This window comes from Pimephales promelas, chromosome 15, assembly GCF_988280905.1.
Source record: "Pimephales promelas chromosome 15, fPimPro1.hap1.1, whole genome shotgun sequence".
NCBI classification, from domain to species: Eukaryota; Metazoa; Chordata; class Actinopteri; order Cypriniformes; family Leuciscidae; genus Pimephales; species Pimephales promelas.
In genome coordinates this window covers 24,356,148-24,380,845 of record NC_142783.1, presented here as the reverse complement: position 1 = coordinate 24,380,845, position 24,698 = coordinate 24,356,148, and the positions used below count along the sequence as shown (strand labels likewise).

General features: G+C 36.0%; 1 protein-coding gene across 1 annotated transcript in view; it reads right to left on the bottom strand.

The window, feature by feature from the left end:
- Positions 1–10,192: 10,192 nt before the first annotated feature.
- Positions 10,193–24,698, bottom strand: part of mdga2a (MAM domain containing glycosylphosphatidylinositol anchor 2a) — a 128,377-nt gene continuing 113,871 nt past the window's right edge. The window contains exons 12-17 of the mRNA XM_039679659.2: positions 19,286–19,306; positions 17,884–18,039; positions 15,859–16,023; positions 13,624–13,754; positions 13,302–13,404; positions 10,193–12,466 (exon numbers count right to left, since the gene is read on the bottom strand). Of these exons, the coding sequence (XP_039535593.2) occupies positions 12,378–12,466; positions 13,302–13,404; positions 13,624–13,754; positions 15,859–16,023; positions 17,884–18,039; positions 19,286–19,306 (665 nt within the window). The 3' untranslated portion in view covers positions 10,193–12,377. The remainder of the gene's footprint in view (positions 12,467–13,301; positions 13,405–13,623; positions 13,755–15,858; positions 16,024–17,883; positions 18,040–19,285; positions 19,307–24,698) is intronic.

Genomic DNA, 24,698 nt, shown 5'->3' with positions numbered 1-24,698 from the left:
TTTTTTTCAGTGAACATTTTTTTCTTGGTGTAAAACATACACTGTAAAAAAAAAAATCTGTTCAATTTACGGTAAAATACCGGCAGCTGTGGTTGCCAGAAATTTAGTGTCACTCAGGGAATTGTGGGAATGTCAATTTACTGTTTTAGACTGTAAATTATACAATGAGTTGTTCAGTTTCACTTTAAAAACGGTAAATTTAACAGTATTTTACAGTAAAATGACATGAAATTTACCATTATATCTATCACAGTTATTTACTGCATATAGCAAGGAAAGGTTCTGTTAACCAATTAACAGTCTTTTGCCGTTAAAATCTCGATAAGACAGCCCATTCTCACCCCCAAGGCGTCACTCAACTGACGCCTTGGGGAGCATTTGGACATGCTTCAATATCTGACGCTTTAGGCGCCCTTTAGCGTCAGTTAGATGACGCCATAGGATCGCGTGTACCCTACCCCCACACCTAAACCTAACCACGTCCTCTAACTGACGCTTTCCTTTAGCGTCAGTTAGATGACGCCGTAGGATCGCGTCATGTAAGTGACGCTAAAGGGCGCCTAAAACGTCAAATATTGAAGCATGGTCAAAGGTGACGCCTTGGGGTGAGAATGCGTTGGATAAGAAACTTTTGAGGAGATCAACAGACAAATTACTTATAGCTGCCTTTGCACATGGAACTGGCATTGAAGAAAGTATTTTAACACAGCAAAAATGTCACACTCCACCTTTAGATTCCTAAACTAAACTAAACTAAACTAAACTAAACTAAACTAAACTAAACTAAACTAAACTAAACTAAACTTCATTCTAATGCTAGAAGAACTTGAAACTTTAGTCAAAGCGCTTGGTTGCCTGTATGTATTCAAAGAATAAAAATTGTACAAGGGAATCAAACATTGCACGTAAGATTATTTAAAGAATCAGCTGAGGAAATCGCATTTGAACATTATGTGTTCTATCAAACTCTACATAAAATGTTTGTTTGATTCTCTTCCATGTCACTTGCATTTATAGTCAAAATGACATATTGTGTTGGAAAAGACCCAGCATTCAAAGTGTAAAATAACCCACAAGAGTGTGTAAGAAAGGCAGAGGCTCAGGTTTGTTCACAGAGAGAGAGAGAGAGAGAGAGAGAGAGAGAGAGTGTGTGTGTGTGTGTGTGTGTGTGTGTGTGTGTGTGTGTGTGTGTGTGTGTGAAGAAGACGTTAGCTTGTTGAAGTGTAAAGCAGAGACTTCACAGAGAAATCTCTGGTGGATGGAATCTCAGGCCCTACAGTGTTTCAGACTTCACTGAACGCGCACATCACAGGATTTAAGTCTAATTGAACCGCAGAATCTACCAGGCACAGAGGGTGAAAGCTTTTCTTCTATTATATAATGCAATCTTAAATTTTTGATTAGAGAGCTGTCAAATATATGCTTTGTACTGCAGGAACTAAAGCATAATTTTAACAAAAACAGCCATATTACAACTAGCCATTGTTATAAAAATGATTATTAATTAGAATTAATATTCCCTAAAACAAACATATCAATATTATTCTTTTTAAAGCTTCATTAAAGGAGTGGTTGATTATGATTTCACTTTTATGTAACGTTGCTGTTTGAGGATAAACAACATCTGCAAAGTTACAACGCTCAAAGTTCAAACCAAAGGAAGATATTTGCTTATAAAGATATCGTTTTTTTAAGGACTAACAAATGGGTGGTAGGGACTACAAGAGCTACTTCACGGGTTAGTGACATCACCAACCCTATAGAATTTACCTAAACCCCACGATTTATACATTGTCATGACAGAATTTGCCAATCAATGATAGTTATATCATTATAAAGTCGTTATTTTTGTTTGTTTTTGTGCACAAAAACTATTTGTGCAAAAAAGCCACTGAAGTCACTTGGACTATTTTAACGATGTCTTTAATAACGTTTCGAGGCAGGCAAGTTTCAATTCCTCAAGAAGCCTATGAACTAGTATGCAGGAATAATCCAGCTCTCAGATTTCATAAAAAAAATATCTTAATTTGTGTTCCAAAGATGAATGAAGGTCTTATGGGGATGGAAAAACATGATGGTGAGTAAATACTGACAGAATTGTCATTTTTGGGTGAACTATCGATCCCTTTAATAAAATATTAAAAACTACTCTTTTATCCTACTGTTTTAACTAGAGTCTTGGGTGGATCTAAAAGCTTCTGTCCTGAAATGGTTTTACTCATACCTGTCTGACACAGTTTATAGAAAAGATGGGTGATTTCACCTCTGACCTATGGTTTTCGACAGGGCTCTATTTTGGCTCCTTCTCTGTTTTCTCTATACATGCTCTGTCATGGTGTATCCTTTCATTTTTATGCGGACGACGCTGAAATTTATATTCCAATCAAGAGAAACAACCCTGCAGCGATGAATTTTATCCTGCAATGCCAAGAAGAGATTAAAACATAGCTAACCCAAAATTTCCTCTTCCTAAATGAAGACAACAAGACTGAGGTCATCGTTTTTGCCCCAAATTAAAACTTTCAGTGTAAAGTCCAGAGTTAGAGAGTCTATCAGCTTTTAAATCCCCAGGAGTGTGAACTTAGGTGTTCTTGTTGACCAGCCTTTAAAATTTGACAAACAGAACTTATCCGTAATCAGTTCCAGTTTCTAACTTCGTCTATTGGTTAAAATCAAAGGCTTTCACACTCTGGAAATGGCTGTTCATGCATTTATTACGTGTTGGCTAGATTACTGCAATATTGCGGTAAATCAAGTTTTCAAAGTTTTCAGTTAGTCCAAAATACTGCCGCCAGAGTCAGACTTCTACAGCGTCAGTGACATTTAATTAAATTGATAGATTTTAGCTAGCTATTTGCTAGCAGTAACACATATTAACATCTTGAATGCAAGGATTTACATGCTCCTTCGTCCAAAGGAATAGAAAATAAATCAGTCGACGGGCAAACAAAATGCTCCACTCTTCTCCACAATGGTAACCCACTGTAATTTAAATGGTTTAATAATTCCAATGTAATTTAACATTAAACACTATTACACACTATAAAGTCTTTCACCCGCTTTTCTAAATTTCTCAAAAAAAGAACATAAATTAAAACATTAGTTTTAACATTTATTCTTATTCTTAATTCAACCATATGCAAAGCATGCTGGGAACTAAAAGCACTGCCCAGTTTCAGTTAAATGCAACACAAATCAATAATTTAATCCAACACAAATGGATTAAGTAAACTTAAGTTGTTCGTAGATTTAAGCAGATTGAACACAATAAAATTCGGGCAAAATGGCAGTTGTCTCACACTATACTGCCACCCTCTGGATGTACACATTTTTTTTTTTTTTTTTGACATAAATGGTTTGTGTTTAGACAGTACATTAGGATTTTGAACTGTTAAGCTGAGACACAATCAAGTCAAAAAACACAATTATTATAAGTAAACTATATAAATATATTATGTAAAGTGCACAAACTTCCTAGTTCATTTTTCATCCCTGGAACACCCTGCCCCTTGAGATTAGAACGACACCAACTCTGTCTGTTTTCAAGTCTCTGTTAAAAAATCCACTTGTTTTCTTTAATCTCTTCTCTAATGGTTGGTTCTTTTTTAAATTTGAGTCTGATACTGTTTTTCAACTTTTGTATATCCATTATATTTCAGTCTGATACTACTTTGCTATACTGGTGTTTTTTTTCATTCTATATTTGAGTCTGACACTGCTTTGCTACTCCTGTTTTACTATTTTATATTTGAGTCTGATACTGTTTTGTCACTCACTTTTGGTTTTGCTTAGCCTTGCTGCTCTTAATTGTGTTTTATGTGTTGTTATGCAGGTCTTATATTTGAATCTGGTTGTTCTGTAAAGCACTTTGGTCAACCTAGTGGCTATTGTAAATGTGCTATACAAATAAAGTGAACTTGAATTAATAAAACATATTATCATTGATCAACTGTATTGCAGCCAAACTTTTAATAACTACATTAATAATGCATCTATAGCAAAAACTGCATTTGCAGGACAAGTGATGCTACACAGGCTGATTATAAATGTGGAAGTCCATAAAAAGTCATCGACAGATACTTGACCAGCTCCCTATTCTAAAGGATAAGAGATTATCCCTGCAGTACTACTGCGAGTCCAGTGTTTTCAGCATGCTCAGGATATTTTCTAAAATCTGTCCGGCTAGTCTCAATAATCCGCTCAACAATGCTTTTTCCGTTGGTTTGCATCACTGGTCTTGGAACGTTTTCTCATTTGTATGTTAAGTTAATATTTTCACATGAGAGAAAGTGGGGCAAGGAGAGAGAAGGATAGAGATGAAAATGTACAGCATGGAAACAGATGGTACTTTCTTTGCTTGGAGCATTTCGCCATAAAATAATGGATTATGGGAAAATATTTTACAAGCACAGACAAATCACTCTCAAAACAGCCAGACCACCCCGCCCAAAAAATAAAATAATCATTTACATTTGATGTATGATGGCTATTAACTAGCACCTCTTACAATAATTTTAATGAGATAAATATAGAAGGGTGTCCAACCTGTTCAGCAATAATCTCACTTCACATGACAGCACTGGAAGGCAGAGGCAAAGTTGCCTTCAGCTTTATACATTGCGGTGTGTGTTTTCTCAGTGGCTTGTCACTGGTGACAAATGGGCCTGCTTGTAGGGACTTTCAGACCATAAATTACAGATAATCATATGGGTACTTATAAAATAACCTAATGGAGGGGTTTTAACCATCCCTAACATCATAAGCTCCAGGGTATTATGTGCAAAACTCTTCCATGCTTGATAGAATTTAATCTTTTTCTTTTTAAATAAAGGGTCAGAAGTTGCAAAAAGTTTGCACTGCAGATAAACAAATATTCGTCATTAGGGAAAACTATAGCTCTTATTTTTTTGGCTTATTTTATTTTCTATTTCGAGAAACAGGGACAGCGTACAATAAACATTAACCTCAAGGGGAGAGATGCATAGTCCCTGACAACCCGTAGCAACATATTCCACTGACGAGCAGACACACAAGAAAAAGCAGTTTTCAAATGCAGTCCTGCGTTTAGGGAACTTGTTTTCGCCTTGCACTGTAGATCTTGGGGCTCAAAGATATGAACTCTTTTAGTGGAGGAGCAGCATTTTCATGGACATCAAACACAGGTTTGTGTGAATTATCAGGTTTTCAAAACTGAGAAATTTGTATTTTAAAAGTATATGACAATAATGGAATCATTGCATTTAGATAGGCTCCCGAGGCCTCGGTTGTACAGGAATTTCGAATGTGTCTGAATCAAATTTGGTTGTTTTTGATAACTTTTTTAGGTAACACTTTACAATAAGGTTCATTAGTTAACATTAGTTAATGTATTTACTAACATGCACTAACCATGAGCAATACATTTGTTACTGCATTTGTTAATCTTTGTTAATGTTAAGAAAATACAGCTGTTCATCATTTGTTCATGTTAGTTCACGGTGCATTAATTAATGTTAGCAAGATTTTAATCAAGTATTAGTAAATGTTGAAAATAACATTAACAAAGATTAACAAATGCTGTATATGTGCTATTCATTATTAGTTCATATTAACTAATGTAGTTAACTAATATTAACTAACGAACCTTATTGTAAAGTGTTACCCTTTTTTATGTGCTTTTTAAAGTCTAAATTTGATTCCAATATGACACCTAAATATGTTACCTGATCTGGATTTGAAATGATTTGTCCGTCAATTAAGATCTTTGTGTAATTTATAACGATTAATAAAAAACATCGAAACAGTCTGCAATGTTTGATTCCCTAGATTTAAAGTGAGGCATGAGATTTTCACCAAAAAAGAAACTTTCTTCATCTCTTTGGTCAGTTTTTGAACGACTTCATCCGCAGTTTTCACATGTGCATATAAAACCGTATCATCAGCATACATAATAATTTTACTCTTACTCATAGTTGGCAGGTCATTTATGAATAATGTAAACAGTAGGGGACCCAGAATGGAACCTTGTGGCACTCCCATGCTACATGGTCTTAGGATGATTTTATTTTGTCGACTGCAACACATTGTTGTCTGCTATTGAGGTAAGATTGAATCCATGCTATTGTGTTTGTGTCAAGAGAAAAAAACAGATAGTTTGCTGATGAGAAGTTGGTGATTAAGTGTGTTGAAGGCCTTTCTCAAGTCCTCCACCATCAACACTGAATTTGATGTTTTCTAGTAATTAGCAGCACGCAGACTCTGAGTACCTTTTCCTAAACCCAAACTGGGAGGGATGTAATGCATTAATGTGGTCGAGATGCTCCACTAGCTGCTCTGCCACCACCTTCTCATAGATCTTGGAGATGACTGGTAGAATAGTAGATAACACACAGAGCTTGTCTCCTGACTTGAAAATTGGCTTGATTTTTTCAACCCCAAAGGAAAATTGTTTTCATTTATAGATTGATTCACAGCTTTTAGTACAGGAGTTAGAGTCATTTTGTGTTCTTTTAGAAGGGATGTATCAAGTCCAAATATATCCTTTGCTGCACTATTTTTTAAATTTGCTATTATTTTGGAAATTGTATCTTCATCTATATTCTGCAACCTACAGTAAGACGCATTGGCATCCCCATGATCATCTCTACAGCAGTTCTCTTTAGGGAAAGTCTCCGCCAGGTCTAACACAGAAGAAATAATCATTGTAATATTGAGCCAGATTTGAGTCCTCATTTTGAACTACACCATTAATTTTGAGCTGTAAATGCTCCCGATATATTTTTTCCCTTCCCAATAATTTATCCATTCTCCTCCACAGATTTTTACAACGAGCATTTGCCTTGGAAAAAAAATTGATTTGCTTTTTCGAAGCAGCATGGTAACTTTATTTCTCAGAGATTTATAAATATACTAATCAGTGGTTAATTTTTAGTTATAAGGGGGGGGGGGGGGGGTGGTTGACGGCGATTTCACTTTTTTCATTTTAAATAGTGTGTAATGTTTCTGTTGGTGCATGAACATTATCTGCAAAGTTGCAGCGCTGAAAGTTTAGTGTAAGCAGAGTGTAAATAATCGTCTTTTTGTAAGTAATCGTCTTTAGTGTAAGTAATCGTCTTTTCAAAATCAGGAAGTATATTGCCTAGATTAGAAAAATGACTCGATTGCGACTACAGCTGGGTTTTAGACGTTACTAACCCACACATTTGCATCAACCCCTCCCTCCGGAATTATGCAGAAAAGGGCATGTGCATATTGCGCACGTCCAGTGTGTTGTGTTCACCCAACTGTCAGGTCTTCTGTGTTCAAGCTTCCCACGGATGCTATAATTCGTCAACAATGGATACAATTTATGTTTGATTATGTTCCTGAAAATGACGATCGTAATCTAGCTCTCTGTGCTGCGCATTTTACGGAAGACAGCTTCCAGAATCTCCACGAGTTCAACACCGGATTCGACAAGAAACTGTTACTAAAACATGGATTCCAACTTTAAAACAAGAGGCAGCAGTTGTTGGGCCACAACCTGTAAATAGGCTAAGACTTCATCATTTTAAATGTATTTGCGTGTATAATTCCAGACGTAGCCTTGTGTTTTATTTTTTTCAAATGCCAGCGCTGGCTTCATAGCCACTATGCTACTAGTTATGCTATTTTGTGTCTACGACAAACGCGACCGTACAAAGATTATGGACCTGAATTTTGTATAAGTACTAATGTTGTAAATGTATTTTCATGTATATATGTTTTATGACGTTATTTTCGATTTGATCAAGCACGTAAACTTGCCAACGCTGTTTGAGTACGGTATAACATTAGTAGCCAGTCATTTGCTATTGTTGCCAGTCAGATGCTATTGTGTAAAACAAACGTGAATATGGTTAAAAAATGTAGCAAATTATCATTCTGAAACGTTTAGTAATAGCCGTGTGCGGTGAGATTCTGTTTGACTCTCTTCATCGCGGCTTTCTCGGTCTGATTCTGACTCAAACTGATACTGCTGTTCGACACATATTTACATCTGGACCGGAGCTCATGACATGCACGTTTCGCCCGTAAAGGCGTTAACCTTCCGGACAACGTGAGCGACAGTTTAGCCAATCACAACACACCGGGCCAAACTAACCAATCTGAGCCCCCTGCCTGTTTCTGAGGGAGTGGTTTCATAGACTCAGGAAGTCAACAGCTCGTTCAAGGACAGAGGCGGGCGCGGGTTACAATAAAGGTGAAGTTTATGAAAAATAAGACTTTAAAAAAAAGAAAAACCACGAATACATGTTATATTGCACCCCATAAACACAATCATGCAAAGAAAAAAAAGCAGTCAACCCCCCCTTTAAGTGAAACCTTGAGAGCGTTATCACTGTTTCATTTTGTCCCAAAGGGATTCATTAAACCACGAGAGCCTATTTTTCTTTGATTTTCTATGTTTAAGCTGTGTATTTTTCTCAATTTCATTCTTTATAGCAGTTATTATATTGTTACTTGCATGTGCACAGCTTTCTCTATTAATTGTTTGTTTGAGGGGTATAGCAGGCCTAGGTGTGCCACTTGCTTGTTTTATTATAAGGATCTGTGGAATGATTTGGCCACCCAGCTGAACAGATAATCCAACGAAAACTTATGATATATCTGATGCAGGATGTTTCAGTGAAAAGGTATTCAAAGGCTATACAACTGCTGAAATGTATGTCAAGATTAGTAAATAAGCCTGAACTGAATACATTTCAGTAAGCCATTTCATATGCATTTTTACAATTTCAACCGAAGATCAAATGAGGCCCAAAACTAAATCTGTAATCTATTTTTTGATGAAACTACCAGACACCCTGTGGTGAGACCCCTCAAACTACAAAATAAGATGGGTCTTTGTAAGGATTAGTGACAGTCTCTCTGCAACTTCATTTAGCACACTTTTTATGGCTTAAAGTGGGTTTGCAGCCCAAGGCGCAACCACACACGGGTTTTACCATAATTAAGACGGCAAATGTTCTGTTAAGTGATGGTTAGTGGAACTGTAACTGCACATCTTCTTTTCAAAATTCAAAGCTTTCGTTTCATGGAATGACAAAATATATCTCTCTCCCCACACACACAGTGCTGCTTGAATGTTTGAGTCCAGCTTGAGCCATAAAAACAATACAGAAGTGATGTATTTTAAATGAGCAGCTCTATTTACCAAATGGACAAATCTATTGTTGGTAATTTTGCTACAATTGCCAAAATAGGTGAGAATTAAAGGGATAGTTCACTTTCAAATTAATTTTTGATATGTTTTAGCTTACCTCAAGGGCATCCAAGATGTAGGTGTCTTTGTTTCCACAGCATTTTCAATTTTGACCTTTTTCGGTCAAACCAGTGTTGTCTGTCAGTCATATAATGCAGTTTTAGGGGGTCCATGATCTCAAAGAGCATGCACAGAGAAGTCAAATTAAACATGATTTAATGACTCGTGAATGTAAGTACACACTGATGGCCTAAGACACGAAACGAGCGGTTTGTGTGAGAAAACGAACAGTATTTATATAGTTTTTACCTCTTGTTAACAGCCGTCGAACTGATCTGAATCAGATGTGCAACTGAACCGAACTGAACCGTCTCTGTCTCCAGACGTTACGCCCGAAGTGATCTCTCGCGCGTCTACATCACGCATTGTTTACATGGAGATTTCAGTTCGGTTCAGTTGCACATCTGATTCAGATCAGTTCGACGGCTGTTAATAAGAGGTAAAAAAAAATAAAAAATACTGTTCGTTTTCTCACACAAACCGCTCGTTTCGTGTCTTAGGCCATCAGTGTGTACTTACAATGTACGAGTCATTAAATCATGTTTAATTTGACTTCTCTGTGCATTCTCTTTGAGGTGGACCCCCTAAAACTGCATTATATGACTGACAGACAACACCGGTTTGACCGAAAAATGTCAAAATTGAAAATACTGTGGAAACAAAGACACCTACATCTTGGATGCCCTTGAGGTAAGCTAAAACATATCAGAAATTCATTTCAAAGTGAACTAACTGTTATCCCTTTAAGTCAGATCTATCTGTCCGTCCATCCATCCATCCAGAAACTTTTCCATTGATCAATCAATACTCGAATTAGAGGATAAAAACTGATAATTTGCTCTAAGATTTTGTTTGGCCATATAGCATTTTTTGAGAAGATGTCCAAGCAAGTGAAAAAAGAAGTCCAATGAAAACATCACCCACACACAATACCATGAAAGCCTTTTATTGAACCGAGATGTAAAATATCTTTTTTTTAATGTAAAGAATTCGATAGTTTATTCCTGTTGATTGTAACTTTAATAAAATTGAGAAAAAACAACTTATTGTGTGTTTAAGGTATTGTGTTTCTGAATATTGACATTAATATTTCACATTGTGCTTTGTCTGAATAAGTGTGAAACCATTTCCATAGACCTCCCTACCAGGTGTATTTGCATATAATCTCATATATTTGATATTATTTTATAATGTCATACTATAGATTCAAATTATGTCATAATATAATAATGAAAAGGGATTTTTAGAAATGAATAAATGTTGAAGACAAAAAAGAAAACATATATATATATATATATATATATATATATATATATATATTTGTTGTCCGAAGGAACATTTTTGGGCTGAAAAAACTGAGAGAGCAACGTAATTCTTCCTCAGAAATGAGTAAGATGAATGAGAAAAGTGATTTTACAATACATGTCCAAAAACCAGCTGGTTAAGGTAACGGATGGTCTCAGGTAGTTCATAGTTTGTAGTTCAGTTTTTGTAAAAGCAGTCATTTTCATTAGAGTAATAAAATATCATTTGTACGAATCCAACCGGATGGATCCAGATCAAGGCTGATCATTTTGTCCAGCGTGAGCATCAGTCCTCTAAAAGGTCCTCATTTTCTCATACCTCTCAGTCCTCGGGATGTCAGAAAAAAAAAAATGCCTTTTTCGGCGGCACAGAAGTCTCATCAGATTTCTCAGGCGGATTTCATAGTGACCCTCCCGGCTGTTTTTCACCTGGTGATAATAGCTCCCAGATGTCCTACTGAGGAATCAATGGTGCTTTTAGTCCAGTCCCACCGCCATTGTTTTCCTTATATCAGTCGGATGTGGAGCAGGTGGGATGTATGCTGTCGAAATAAAAATAAGTCATCATCTAACAGTATGTGGAATGCAAGACATCAGTGACGCTCAAAATGGGCCCCCGTCTCTCATCGTGGCTCTCTGATTTTCACCTTTCATCTCACGCGTGTATGTACGCTATAAACCGTGCCAAAAAGAAATGCTATTGATGATACAGTAGCACAGTAAAATGATTTTACAGAGGCTCTGAAGGCACTTGATTTCATAACAAACAGCAACTCCATGTTCCTGCTATCTTTACGCACCTGGAGAAAACGACTGCAAGCGGACACAGTGGGGAGATTTACATCCACACTAGCATCGTGATGTTCAGCAGTTCTCTACTGCTGTTGTTTAGCAGAGTTGCACTGAAATGAAAGGTCAACTCAATGATTCTCAGTGAGAGACGGTGTTCGTTGTGTCAGCTGCGTGATTAGCTGTTAATATCGATTCAGATGAGTTTGGTAACATACCTAATATAACGAAACACATAGAGTAAGAATGAAACATATAGAGCACAGAATGGGCGTATCGGGACGCCGTCTGTTAAATTTGCTCCGTTAAAGCACAAAGGACAAGTACATGAACGCCCCATCTGTCGGAAAACATACTTTACATAGAGATTGTTCTCCCCTTTAAAACAACACACATTTTTGGAGCCCTGATGTTCACATCAAACCGATAACATCAGAGCACAGGGAGATACGAAAAGCGCAAATGTATTTGACATACCTCTATTTTCAGACAAAAGAAACGAACACATTTTCTTTTTTTTCTTTTTTTTTCAAACAATCATTCATTTTTGTTACCGACTCAGGTATCCTTGTTTTTTTTCCTTCTCAGAAGCTTCCTTCATGTGGTTCAGTATTACATATTGTGACATAATGAGGTCTTTGATGATAGAATCAGACGTTTAACAAAGCAAAAAGCATGTAGTGATAGAAATACATGTTACGTCTTTGTGCTTTGAAAGATTCCCCTATTAAGTCTCTCAAAGCCGCCCTGCTGTAACCATCCACCTGTTCTTTTCTTTCTAACACTGACAACGGTAATGGGCTTTTTCCTCAAGATCTTGAGTGGACTCCAGCATAATACTCGTGCCAATGTGTTAGCAAGCTTCAGATTCCCTCCCCGGCTTCCTCTTCATTCGCACTGATCTAAAACCTACGTTCCTTTTGTGTAGACGGGATGAATCTTTGGTTGTCGTCTTCAGGCAGTCCGAGTCAGCCGAAATCTCAATGAATGCCAAAGCTGGGTTCCACCTCTATGTGATGAGGTCACCTTCGGAGGCCGACCAAGACCAAAAGTAAAGTGAGACAGAGCTGCCATATATGCACTGCAGCGGAAGAAGCCAGAGATCTTATATCTGTGGGAATAAAGACAAAAACAAAATGCAGGTATGGATGTGAACAAATATTCATTCCTCAGTGTTTTGTAAATAATTCAGAGAATAACAATTCTTCTGTCCTTTAGAACTTTAATGAGGTTTGTCTACGCTCTGTATCTGTAGAACATCTTTCTTTCAATGTGCGATGCTTTAATTAAAAAAAAAAAAACATTGTAAATGTTTGCGGAGTCATGAAAGAGTCCTTCAAGCTGGTGGATTATCTTGACAAGAAAAATAAAAGATAATACAGATTTGTTAGCCTTGATCCTACAGAAAGGTTTCTTCCACAATTGTTTGTTCTTGTGACCTATTTATTTATACTAAACAGGTATTCAGCAAAGGTTTAATTAAGCTGATCAAAAGTGATAGTAAATACATTTCAAATGTTAAAAAATATATATTTCAAATAAATGTTGTTCTTTTTAACTTTCTTTAAACTTTTCTAAAACTTTTCTTTCAAAAAAAAAAAAAAAAAAAAAAACCTGAAAGAATTTCTGAGGGATCATGTTACACTGAAGACTGGAGTAATAGCTGCTGAAAAATCAGGAATACATTACTTTTTAAGATACACAAAGTGTAAAAGGTATTTTAAATTGTAATTATATTTCACAACATCACTGTTTTGATGAAATAAATGCAGCCTTGGTGAGCAATGCATTCATAGGAATGAATTACATGTATTATTTCTAATCAATTTGACCCTTATTACAATAGCATGACATTAATTACAATTATTATTTTTCTTATTAATTTTTTATGTCATTGTAATAAACTCAAAATCCATTTCTTAAATTTTTTTTTCCAATATACTTACTACTACTGGGTGGGGGGTCTCGACACTCTCCTTCCTCTATGGCCACATCGTCTATAGCAATATCCCCCTCAATGCCAGAGCCACGTATACCCTCCACAACCATCTAAATGAACGGGCAGAAGAAAAAAAAAACAAACATTTTCACTGGCTTTTCATTTCATTTTGAATACAAAGTACATTAAATTGCATAAATTATATTATATAAATGAGAAAAATATTATTCATGTCGTTTTTATCATAAAATATTACATTATTTTATTATTATATTTCTTATATTATTTTTGAGTTATCATGCAAGCAAAAAGAAGACAGAAAACGGCACCTGGAAAGAGGATGTTGGATTGATGTTAACTCTGGCTTGCCTCCAACGGTCTCCTTGGTTCCCACTCAGGGTCCACACAGACGTATCCTGACCCGTCTGGCTCTTCTGTCTCAAATACACGTTTAACGTTCCTTGAAAAAAAGGCATATGCACTTATTGTCAGTAGAAGTCATTAGATGCAATATGCCAGTTAACTACATATTGCCCTTGGAACCTTTCTCATGTATTACATAGCAACTGCAAGGTTCAGTGACCTTGAAGAGACATCGACTCATCTCCATCTCCAGAAGAAATCAATCATAAATCTGTTCAGAACACAATCACTGCTGTTGAATATACACTGTATATACTGGCACTACATATACACACTACATCATATATATATATATATATATATATATATATATATATATATAATTGCTACCACTCTAATTCTACGGTAATGAAATGAAACGCTGGAAGAAAATCTGTATCACTCTCTCAGGTCTCTGGGATGTTTCATTTCATTGCAAATGAGGAAACAATGAGATTAGTGCTACAGAGATGTGATGCTATTAATGCTAAGATACACTTTCTGGAGAAAAACGGCATAAAAAAAGAGTGAAACATTGAAACAACACACACAAAAAAATCTTGTTGCCATTTCGTTCTTCATTAACAATGTTGTTTTTTTCCATCATTACAACATTTTTGGCAAAAATGAGATGAGGACTCTAGTCATATTAGTTCCTTAATAATATTTATTTTGTCAGTGGCTGGCATTTTGAGATCACGTAACAAGCAGAATATTACTATAATTGCATTTTAACTGAACCATTTGTATTTGCATTACAGTCCATCCAAACCACTAGTTGTCAGTATAAGTTAAAGACAACTGGAATATAGGCTAGTGCAACATACGCAAAATGAATTTTACTTGCACCTTTAAAAACTACTTGGGTAGGTTTTTATGTCAAAACCATGTTGCCATCTAACGTTGTCTCGATTGTTTGCTGTGCAGCCAGACAGGAGATCTTGTTGGTCACGACGCCCGATGAGACCACGTGTAAAAAGCCAGGAAGAGAAAACCCTGGTGAGTTGGAATTAGCTTCACACTTACTATTCTAAAAGCACACAGCTTCGTGAAGCAGAAAATTGCAGTTACAAGCTTGTCTGTGAGGCCATGGAGGTAATTGCTACCCCAGAAGTGCGACAGCATGTTCAGCTCAACTGCAGCAGCATAAAGTGAGCATGAAAAAAGAAACTATAGAAATGTATGTGTACCACAGAGAACAAATTGAGTTATTGGTCTAAGTCATTTACAGCACTTAGTCCACTAGAAATCTTTAATAGCAAGTGTTTCCATCCCCGAATAGACCAAAGAGTACACTGCAAATTTCTGACTAGCATGTTAACTTATATGGAAACCCATTTCTGTCTGAGAGTAAAAAATAAAATATAGAAAATAAATCCGTTATTTTTGAGACAAAGTGTAGGTTATGAGAAATAAATGTGCAATTTCGACATATATGTAAAGTCTATGAGATTTAAAGATTTTATTCTCATAATTAAATAATTATGAGACATATATTTTTATATGTAGGCATTTTTCCACCTAAATTAAAACAGTAATATAAATTTATATGTACACCTGTTTCCACCTAAAGTAAAATAGCATCTAAAATACAAAAATCAGGAAATCCTTATACAAGTTTAAAATAAGATATAGTAACATTTTGAGATACATGTCACACTGCAATTTATAACATTATACAACAAAACTGTGACAAAGTTATTACGATAAAATCACACTTGTGACATACTGTATAAAAAAAAAACATTTCTGAGAAATAAAATTCATACATTAAATAGGTTCATACATAAAACATTTTAGAACCTGTCCATATTTTGACATTTTATAAATATCTAACTGGAAAGTGGTAGACATTTCATCTTTGTTTACATCTTGAGACACTGAAAGTAAGAACGTTCCAGCCCATATCTGCCCGTCACTAACTGACCAGGGCTGCGTTTCCAAAAAAGTGAAATGGGAAGGGAATAAGAAGTAAGAAGAAACGTAGCCCTGGTCATCAAGCCCTCATATGAACAGTAGATTTGTGATGTCAAACACACTAGAGTAGTAATAGAGGTTACAGCTCATCAACACTAATTAGAAACAATTAAAATAAGTAATCCGCATCCCCTTTATGATCACATCAGAAGTCCCTGCAATGTACTAGTCTAACAGTGACCCACCTATATGCTTCCCATTCATGTGGTAGTAGAAGCTGAAGCAGTACGTTGGGTTGGGGGCCACATTCCCGTAGGGATTTTTAGGGGCAACATTGAAGGATGGGGTCAACAGTCGGGCCTTGTCTCCCTCCAGACGTGGTCGTGAGGTCTCAATATACATGTAGAAACCTGTGCAAAGTCCACAAGTACATAAAAATGACCTGATCATAGTAGCTCCCACACTACTGTTCAAAAGTTTGAGGTTGGTACATTTCTTTTGTTTTTTGAAAGAAGTCTCTTACTCAAAAATAAATATTATTACAATTTAAAAAACTGTTTTCTATTTGAATATATTATACAATGTGATTTATTCTGTGATGTCAAAGGTGAATTTTCAGCATCCATTAATATAGTGTTCAGTGTCACATGATCCTTCAGAAATCAGGCTAATATGATGATCACTACTTTTAAATGCTGATAATTGCTGTTTTGTTATTTTTTTTTCTTTCTGGAAGCCGTGATACATTTTTTAAAATAATAATAAAGAAAAATGTACCGATCCCAAACATTTAAATGGTAGTGTATACAAATACATCAAATCAAGAGAATGAATTAAATTTGGAACAATAATTAAAATTGTTTAGCACCAAAATCCCAGTTCAACACATGGTAAATTATCAGGATATAATTTCTCCAAGCTGTAATACACGTCCATTGAACTTAGCGCTGCCTCAGAATAATCAATATAGGACCTCAATGACCATAGAGGAGGACAAATGCTTTTTCAATTCACATTTCTCATAGCCTTTTAAAAGACATATTTCTTTCCTTTCACATCAGGTCAGAGTGACTTAAAAAGCTATTGACCTGCGTTTTTTGCTCCCACTCAAGCCAAGCCCTTAAACACCCATAAATTGAAATATTAACAAAGTGCTGCAAGAATGAGTCCTGAAACAACTTAGCATTTTAGCACTTCCGGTTCCATCATCCTCAAGTCAATAAAAGCCTGAAATAAGGTTTGTGGTTAACACAATTGTTTCCCTTCTTTATTACATTAAGTACATCATTTTTTTAAAGCTTTTATGTGTCTTGCAAAAGTCAGTTGCTATCAAGTGGCTAAAATGGGACCAGATGTTGCCGGGGACATTAGACATGATCAGATTGAACAAGTATCAACTCACTCATAAACTCACTAGTTCTCTTTTACAGTCTTGTTGTGGTTATATTTATGCTTATTATGACTATTTTTTAGAGGTTGAAAGATTTGTCAGAAGCTTAAAGGGTTAGTGTACCCAAAAAGGAAAATATTGTCATATTCCAAACCGGTAAGACTTTCATTCATATTCGTAACACAAATTAAGATGTTTTTAATAAAATCATGGGAAGTTATGTATTCTCCATTGACAGCTACACAACTACCACTTCAAAAGCTTCATAAAGACGTCGTAAAACTAATGTTATGCGGGAAAACCGAGGATTTGGCAACAAAAAATTACATCATCCCTGCAACACTTAAAAACCCACTTCAGTAAATATATTAAATAAACACCCTACCGTTCTTTCTCAAATTATGACTTGCATTCTTCAGATTCGACTACTTCAAAGTACTAGACAAGCTGATTGCATTAGTGATGTGTTGACCCATGGAAATTATCCAGTTGCACACCGGATCTGTCGTGATCCGATGTCAGGTTTAATGACTGACACCATTTTTCTGAAAGTGCAGCTAATGGAACCCACTGAGCCTCTTCCTCTAAACATCGCCCAACCAAAAGAAGGCCTGTGCACTCTTTTAGAAACATGAGAAATTGAAAGTGCCTTTGGACGCTAATGCTATTAGCCTCCCTCTAAAAGTCACAAGCTTCATTTTGCTGACGATATAACCTTTTACTAAGCATCCATTATGCCACTGATGAACAACAATTCATTAACTTATTTGTGAAAGTATGAATCTTGAATTGTTTGACTTTGGCTTAGTCATAAAGCCACGTCTATCTATATTTAACTTACCGTTTTGATTTAATACTAAGTGGCACGTGTGCAGCATACCTTGTTTAGAGCCACTGCGGTCACTGCTGGGTCCAGTGTTGGGTGTATATTTAGTGTCCCTGGTGGCAGCGCTATGTCTTGTCCAATCAAACTCTTCAGTTTTATCCTGGGTGAACATACAGATGGTGTCCTCTTCGAAGCCACACTGAAACTTACCTATGGTTGTTTCAGCAGAAAAAACAGTACAATAATATTTTGAGTTTCTGATGATTAAAATCTATCTCCTTCATTGTATTAACTCATTTTTTTCCATTTCAATGAACTTAAAATTTTAAGGCAACCAAGTTACTTATTTTTTTAAGTTAAACCAACAATATTTTTTACAGTGTAGAAATGTACAATATCAATGTATAGAAACATCTAAGACAAGCTCTTTTTAAGATCTTTAGAAGCACATTTGTACAATTTTTCTTAAGACTGCTTTCATCATCATCATCAGAGTTCAAATTTATGAACTAGTCAAAAACTGTTGATGTCACATTTAAATGTTTTAGTTTTACCCATGTGAACTGTCACAATATTTATGACCATTAGAAATTACAGAGAAAAAAAGAATCCTTTAAATGACAAATTTGATAAATGCAGTGTTAAAAAATGTGATGGTATTAAACATTTTTAATTTTCACATGTTATAACAACAATAAAATCCATGAATTTAATATACAATAAACCTTTGGATTTTAAAACATTTGTATGTATATGCTTTCAAATTTGTAAAATGTGCATTATACATTCCCTACTATTCAATAGTTTGAGGTCAGTAAGATTTGTTTTGAAAGAAATTAATACTTTTATTAATCAAGGATGCATTAAATTGATCAAAAGTAAGAGTAAAGTTATTTATAATGTTGCAAAAGATTTCTATTTAAAATAAACCCTGTTCTTTTGAACATTCTATTCATCAAAAAATGTGTCATGGTTTCCACAAAAATATCAAGCAGCTGTTTTCAACATTGATAATAATAATAATAAAACATCTCAGGCACCAGTCATGCAAGAATGATTTCTAAATAGTGGCTGCTAAAAATGACAGATAAAATAAATGCAGCCTTGGTGAGCGTAAGAGCTTTTTTAAAAAATAAATAAATAAATAAATAGAACTACTGACCTCAAACATTTTAAAATACAATTATTGAAAAGTTATTTTCAAAAACATTTGAAAGATCTTACCAACCCTAAACTTTTGCACGTTAGTGTAGATAAAAAAAGGTAATCAGCAGCTATCCATATGTTAATATTTTGATACATAATCTGTCTATACAAACATATAAATGGCTATACCTATACTAATGAGATCATGTTGATCATTTACTCATGCTAAACTTCATAAGGCAAAAGCTAGATATTTTTAAATTGCTCTTCTCCCCCCTTTTTTTACTAATTAGAAAAAAAAACAACTTACTCCAATGAGGATTCACCGGTGCTGTAAAACAGAAAAAAAATAAGACGTTACACATGTGAAACCCTAGGCTTATAGTAGATAGTTTATTAATAAACCATTATAAACAACAGCAGGGGATTCGGAGGGGAGAATGCAGTTTGCCCTTGGAGAAAAGTGTTTAGAAAGTGCTTTGGGCATCATTACCATGTATCACACAGTTAGAGAGGGGAAATGAAATAGCGTTTCAGTGCAGGAGGGGGTGTTTGTGTGGGGAGAGGTCGCTATGGGGCTGTGCAATGCTCAGGTGAACCATAAAGACCTGTATCTCTCATCATTCCATTCACAAGCAGCCTATCTGAGTGTGGCAGAAAGCCGTGTGCTTCCAGGCAGCCTCATTGAGGGCTAAGGTGCATTGTGGAAGAAAGGTTTCAGAGGGCATGTGTGGAAAAGATAGTGAGACTGAAACGATCCCTTTTTCAACCAACTAAGTTCAGTGCCTTAATACAGAAAAACCATCCGCAATCCTGTTTAAGTCAGAAAATGGGTTTGGATCCTCCACACTAAGCTTGGAATATCTATGTTGGGAAAACAAAAATCAAAGGTCATCCTTTAAAAAAAAAAAAGCTAATATTGTCGAGGGATCTAACTTTAGCAGAAGAATTATGGCAATATAAGTGTCTCAAATTGACATTCCAGGAGTAAAATGACTACAGTGTGTCAGTCGCCTTCTGGGACGGAAAAGTGGCATCGGTTCTGGCATTTGATCAGCCTTCTATAATGAGAGAGATTAGCACAACAGCGTTCAAACACAGCAGATGTTCACAAGGGGTTGTCAGTGTAAATGTCTGCTTTGTGAACTGCAGGGGGAACAGCTCCACACGAAATTGATGATACAAATGAAAAAGTAAAAAGTTGACAGGAGGGGGAAAGAAGGGGAATCAATTATCAAACGTCTGTTTACATACACAGGATTTACAAATGAATGAATGAGTGAATGATGGGAAGTGTCATGGGATTTGCAACCTCAAGGGGAAAAGAGGATCTTGTCAAGGAAAACAAAATGCCAGTGAATCATTCCTTGAAACAGATGCCTTATCTTTTTTGGTGTTTATTTTTCAAGTTAATTTATGTTAAGGTTTGGTGCATTCTATCAGATATAGAATAGTGTTAAAAAACTGCTTTTGGCATCTCAAGCTAAGTTTATAAAAATTCATATGTTTGGACATCAAGAGAAAAAGGGAGGAAACGGGGTGGAACAAATTCAAACCAAATTGCTGGTGCTCTCCATGTTATCAAGGTTATTTCCTCATATCATTAACACTTAACAGTCAATAATATAATTATTATTACTAAATGTTTGATGTGAACGGCAATAAATGCTTTATTATGTAAAAGTATCTGGTGTTAATTTATTTAAAAAAAAATAAATACAGCAATGTACAAACTTTTTTAACATACATGATTTTTTTTTAAAATAGAATTCAATAACACAATTATCAACGGAATTGAACAGGATTACTATTAATACAATACATTAGAACTGATTTTGAATGAATATATTTAACCCTACAAAACTATAAACAATTTGCTATCGCTAAACAACTGCATTACTGATAAAAGAGCACAATCAATATGTCTGTCACATGTGAACTGATCAAATTCCATCAAGACTTTTTTTTCCTATTACAAAATCGCAATTTAGAAACTAATTATTTCATGAAGGTTACAGTTCCGTTCCTATAACACAACCCAGCTGTTTCTAAATGGGGTAAGGAGGGAAGAGGCCTGCTTTAGTTAAGCTAAACAGATGTTGCATATTTGGAAACACGTGCCACATTAACACACTCTCTAAATTGATGGGCTGCGTGTTCTTTGTGCTTTCCCTTTCCCCGTCTCTCTTCCTCCATCCCCGTAAAAGTACAATTAGAGCTATTGGAGCAGGAGGCGAAAGCAAAACGTCAACATCATTAAACACACAAGCAATTAGACCCAGTATATCTCCCACTCAGAGAGGATTCACAGCCGCCCTACTCAAAGGCAAGCTTTAAGGTGAAATCCTAGCATTTTCAGGCCTTTCATTTGAACAAAGCCAGAGAACAACATTAATGTGCAGAGCTGAGTAACACATTGCAGTAATGCATTTCAGGCTAGATACAGTACAAGCCATGTTGCCTTATCATTGAAACAGGGTTTGGTGATACAAATCCCGAAGGCATTTCAGAAACAATATGTTATCACTGACTCCAAGTAATGCACCCCACACATAATCAAAGGCCTATAAAAATTAATGAGTAGAAGCATACGCGCATCCTCATCAGCATATTTCATATTCATCCATTTTGCTGCAATGCTTGCATTGACTTACATTAGCATTTAAATGATCATTATTATTAATATTATCAGCAGTAAACAACTAAACAAAGAAATAATGCCATTTATGACAACCTAACACCATAGTAAAGTCGTAGTGAAGTGTACTAACTGTTTGACAATACAATTATAATAGCTTGTTAGCACTGTCCTCTCAGCCTGTTTGTGTTCTCGGAAAAGGCTCATAAATAGCTGCCAATTGGTGGCTTTCCAAAGCAATCTACAGGCAGCAGCAAGTTTATGTGTTGAATAACTGCTTTATAGAATGACACCAAATGACACAGTCCATCAATTCTTCTTGGTAGCTTGTTAATTTGTCTGGCACTGTCCATGCACAAATGTGAACAGCAGCCATTCAAAGTCTCAACAAACACTGTGAGACCTTTGCCACAAGTTGCAATGGCTTGCCTTTCTAAAACTTTCCAATAAAAACCAAAGTATGGGAGAATAAAAAGCACTGAAATGGCAGATTCTGCCTTATTTTCATAAATTCTCAACATTCAGTGGAAAACGCAGTAGAAAAAAAAAACACACATACATTGTGATCCAAAAAAATCTGTCATTATTTACTCACCCTCACGTTATCCCAAACCTGTATGACTGTCTTTCCTAATATATTTTGGACTTATTCAACTGTTTTGTTTTTCCCCCCCAATTAAAGTCAACAACATTGGATTCCAATGCATCGAGTTACGTCGTTGTATGGGAAATGCACCCCAGGTTAGGAACGACTTGGGTGACTAAATGATGACAGAATTTACATTAAACATTTAACATTAAAAATTAAGTAGACATGAACCAAAAAAATGGTATACCTTAAATGCAATATCACTTTAGATTTAAGAATCTGCCAGATGCATAAATGTAAACATAAAGGTGCAGTTTTAGCAAACCAATAGAAGGTACTATCCTCACAGAGAGCTTATTCAACCGTTTACATGCATGGCTTAAATTCCAGTGTATTGTGAAAGCGGGGATATGGATTTTGACTGGTGTGAATGTGTTATCACCTTCTCCAGGCTATTTGAGCCAATTAAAATGCATAATGTCACAGTGGCAAAAGCTGGACTCTTTGATGGAAGTGCTCCTGGTGTGAAAGTCATCCCATCAATACAGATGGTCTTTTCCTATGAGCCTTGTGGCAAAATGACTTTGGGGGAATGGAATAGCAGTGAGGGAGATGTTATGGAATGAGAGATTTTCAATTTTTTAGCACTAGTATTTCCATTACGTGATACAAAGACCGTGTTGAGCCATAGGGCTTCATATCATACGGGTAAGCTGCTGAATAAACTATGAGCAGAATAAATCAAATAATGACCGAATGGAAGATTAAATCATTTTTGGGGGAATTCTTTCCTCTGCTTTTGTAATTGCACCTGGTCTGTACAGATCTACGGGGGTCTTTTCTTGCTAATCCATATTTTTAGAAGACATACAGAGTGTGAGGGGGAATTAACTAGCCTAGGATGTCACACCTTAGGACCCGTCGACTTTTTTACAGCATGCCATGTCCATTACCCATAAAGCCTTTAAAGAATCTCTAATATCCCACAACCTCGATAACAGAACACTGTGCACAGTTAATGAATGTGCTCGTGTGCATCCAGCCATTGGTGAGGTCATAAAGCTGACACATTGCGGTTTTCCAGTAAAGAAGGGATGGGGTTCAGGTCAGGCACCACAGACGTAAGGTTTAGGTGACTTGACATACGTTACCTGTGTCTCGACTGGCCTCTTTAAGAAGCACAAAGCAAAACCATAAGGTCAATCTATAGCTCTGGTTAATTTTGGAAAATGGTAAAAAACAAGAAACAGTTGCAATAAAATGCATGTCAACAGATGAGTAATATAAATGCATTTGTCATGTACATAGCCAGCAGAGGTCACTATTACATACAATAAATAAATAATTAAAAGGTCCTCTGTAAGTTATTTGTTGGATTAGCAGATTTCCACACAAGTATTAAACACAGTTGAATCAACAATTACATTACTAAAGACGTAGCATTTGCACAATATTTGGAGCCGTCGAATCATCTGAACTTAAATGCAGAAAAAATGTACGTGACCTTGACTTTAAGACAGGCAGTACACATACAGTATCTGCTCATCAGTACACTGACATGATTTTTGGTTTATTATCTATGTTGCAAGAGCAGTTATATATTAGCAAAAGTCTGAGATCACAGGTCAAAATTTAGCATTTTTCTAACTGAATAATAATAATTATGCATAGTAAAACTAAACTGAATGCATAATAATTTGAGAGAAAAGTATAATTCATTTCAAGCAGACTTTGACTTTGGTCTCTGTAGACTTTTTACTAGTAGTAAACTAATATTTAACCTTACATTTTATGGCTGATACTGTAACAAATAAAGGAATTCCTTTTCAATATAAAAGGAATTTTTATATTAAAATTCTATACAATTTTGTCAAGGAAAAATGACTAAAAACTAAAATCAGCTGTACATTCACACTTAAAAGGTAATATCTGAAAAAGCAAAATAGGGGGACTTTAAATATCACAAATTAATTTAGGCATCACAACGTAAAGCACAGTATGAACAATGGTTCCCTTTCGTTGCCACTCCGAGTTTTCCGTCGAATGACGACGAATGGGGTTTTGCTTAGAAAGCCTATAGACTTCGAGTATTACAAAACGAGCCAATGGCAAAGAAATGCCATGGGTTTGCGTAATTTGCAGGTCATTCTGGTTGCGCCACACTGGCCCACCCGGACCTGGTTCTCCGAACTTGAACTTCTCGCGAGAGCACCTCCCTGGCCAATTCCTCTGAGGTAGGACCTCCTTTCTCAGAGACGGGGCTCTCGAACCTCCACGTGTGGATCCTGGATGGGACGAGATAGGTTTGAGTACCCTACCACAAGCGGTGGTGGCTACCATCACTTCCGCTAGAGCGTCGTCCCAGAAACACGCCTATGCGTTGAAGTGGAAACTCTTCGTCTCCTGGTGGTCTTCTCTCCGAGAAAACCCCATTTCTTGCCTGATCAGTGTCATGCTTTCCTTCCTGCAAGAAGGGTTGGAGCGAAGGCTGTCTCC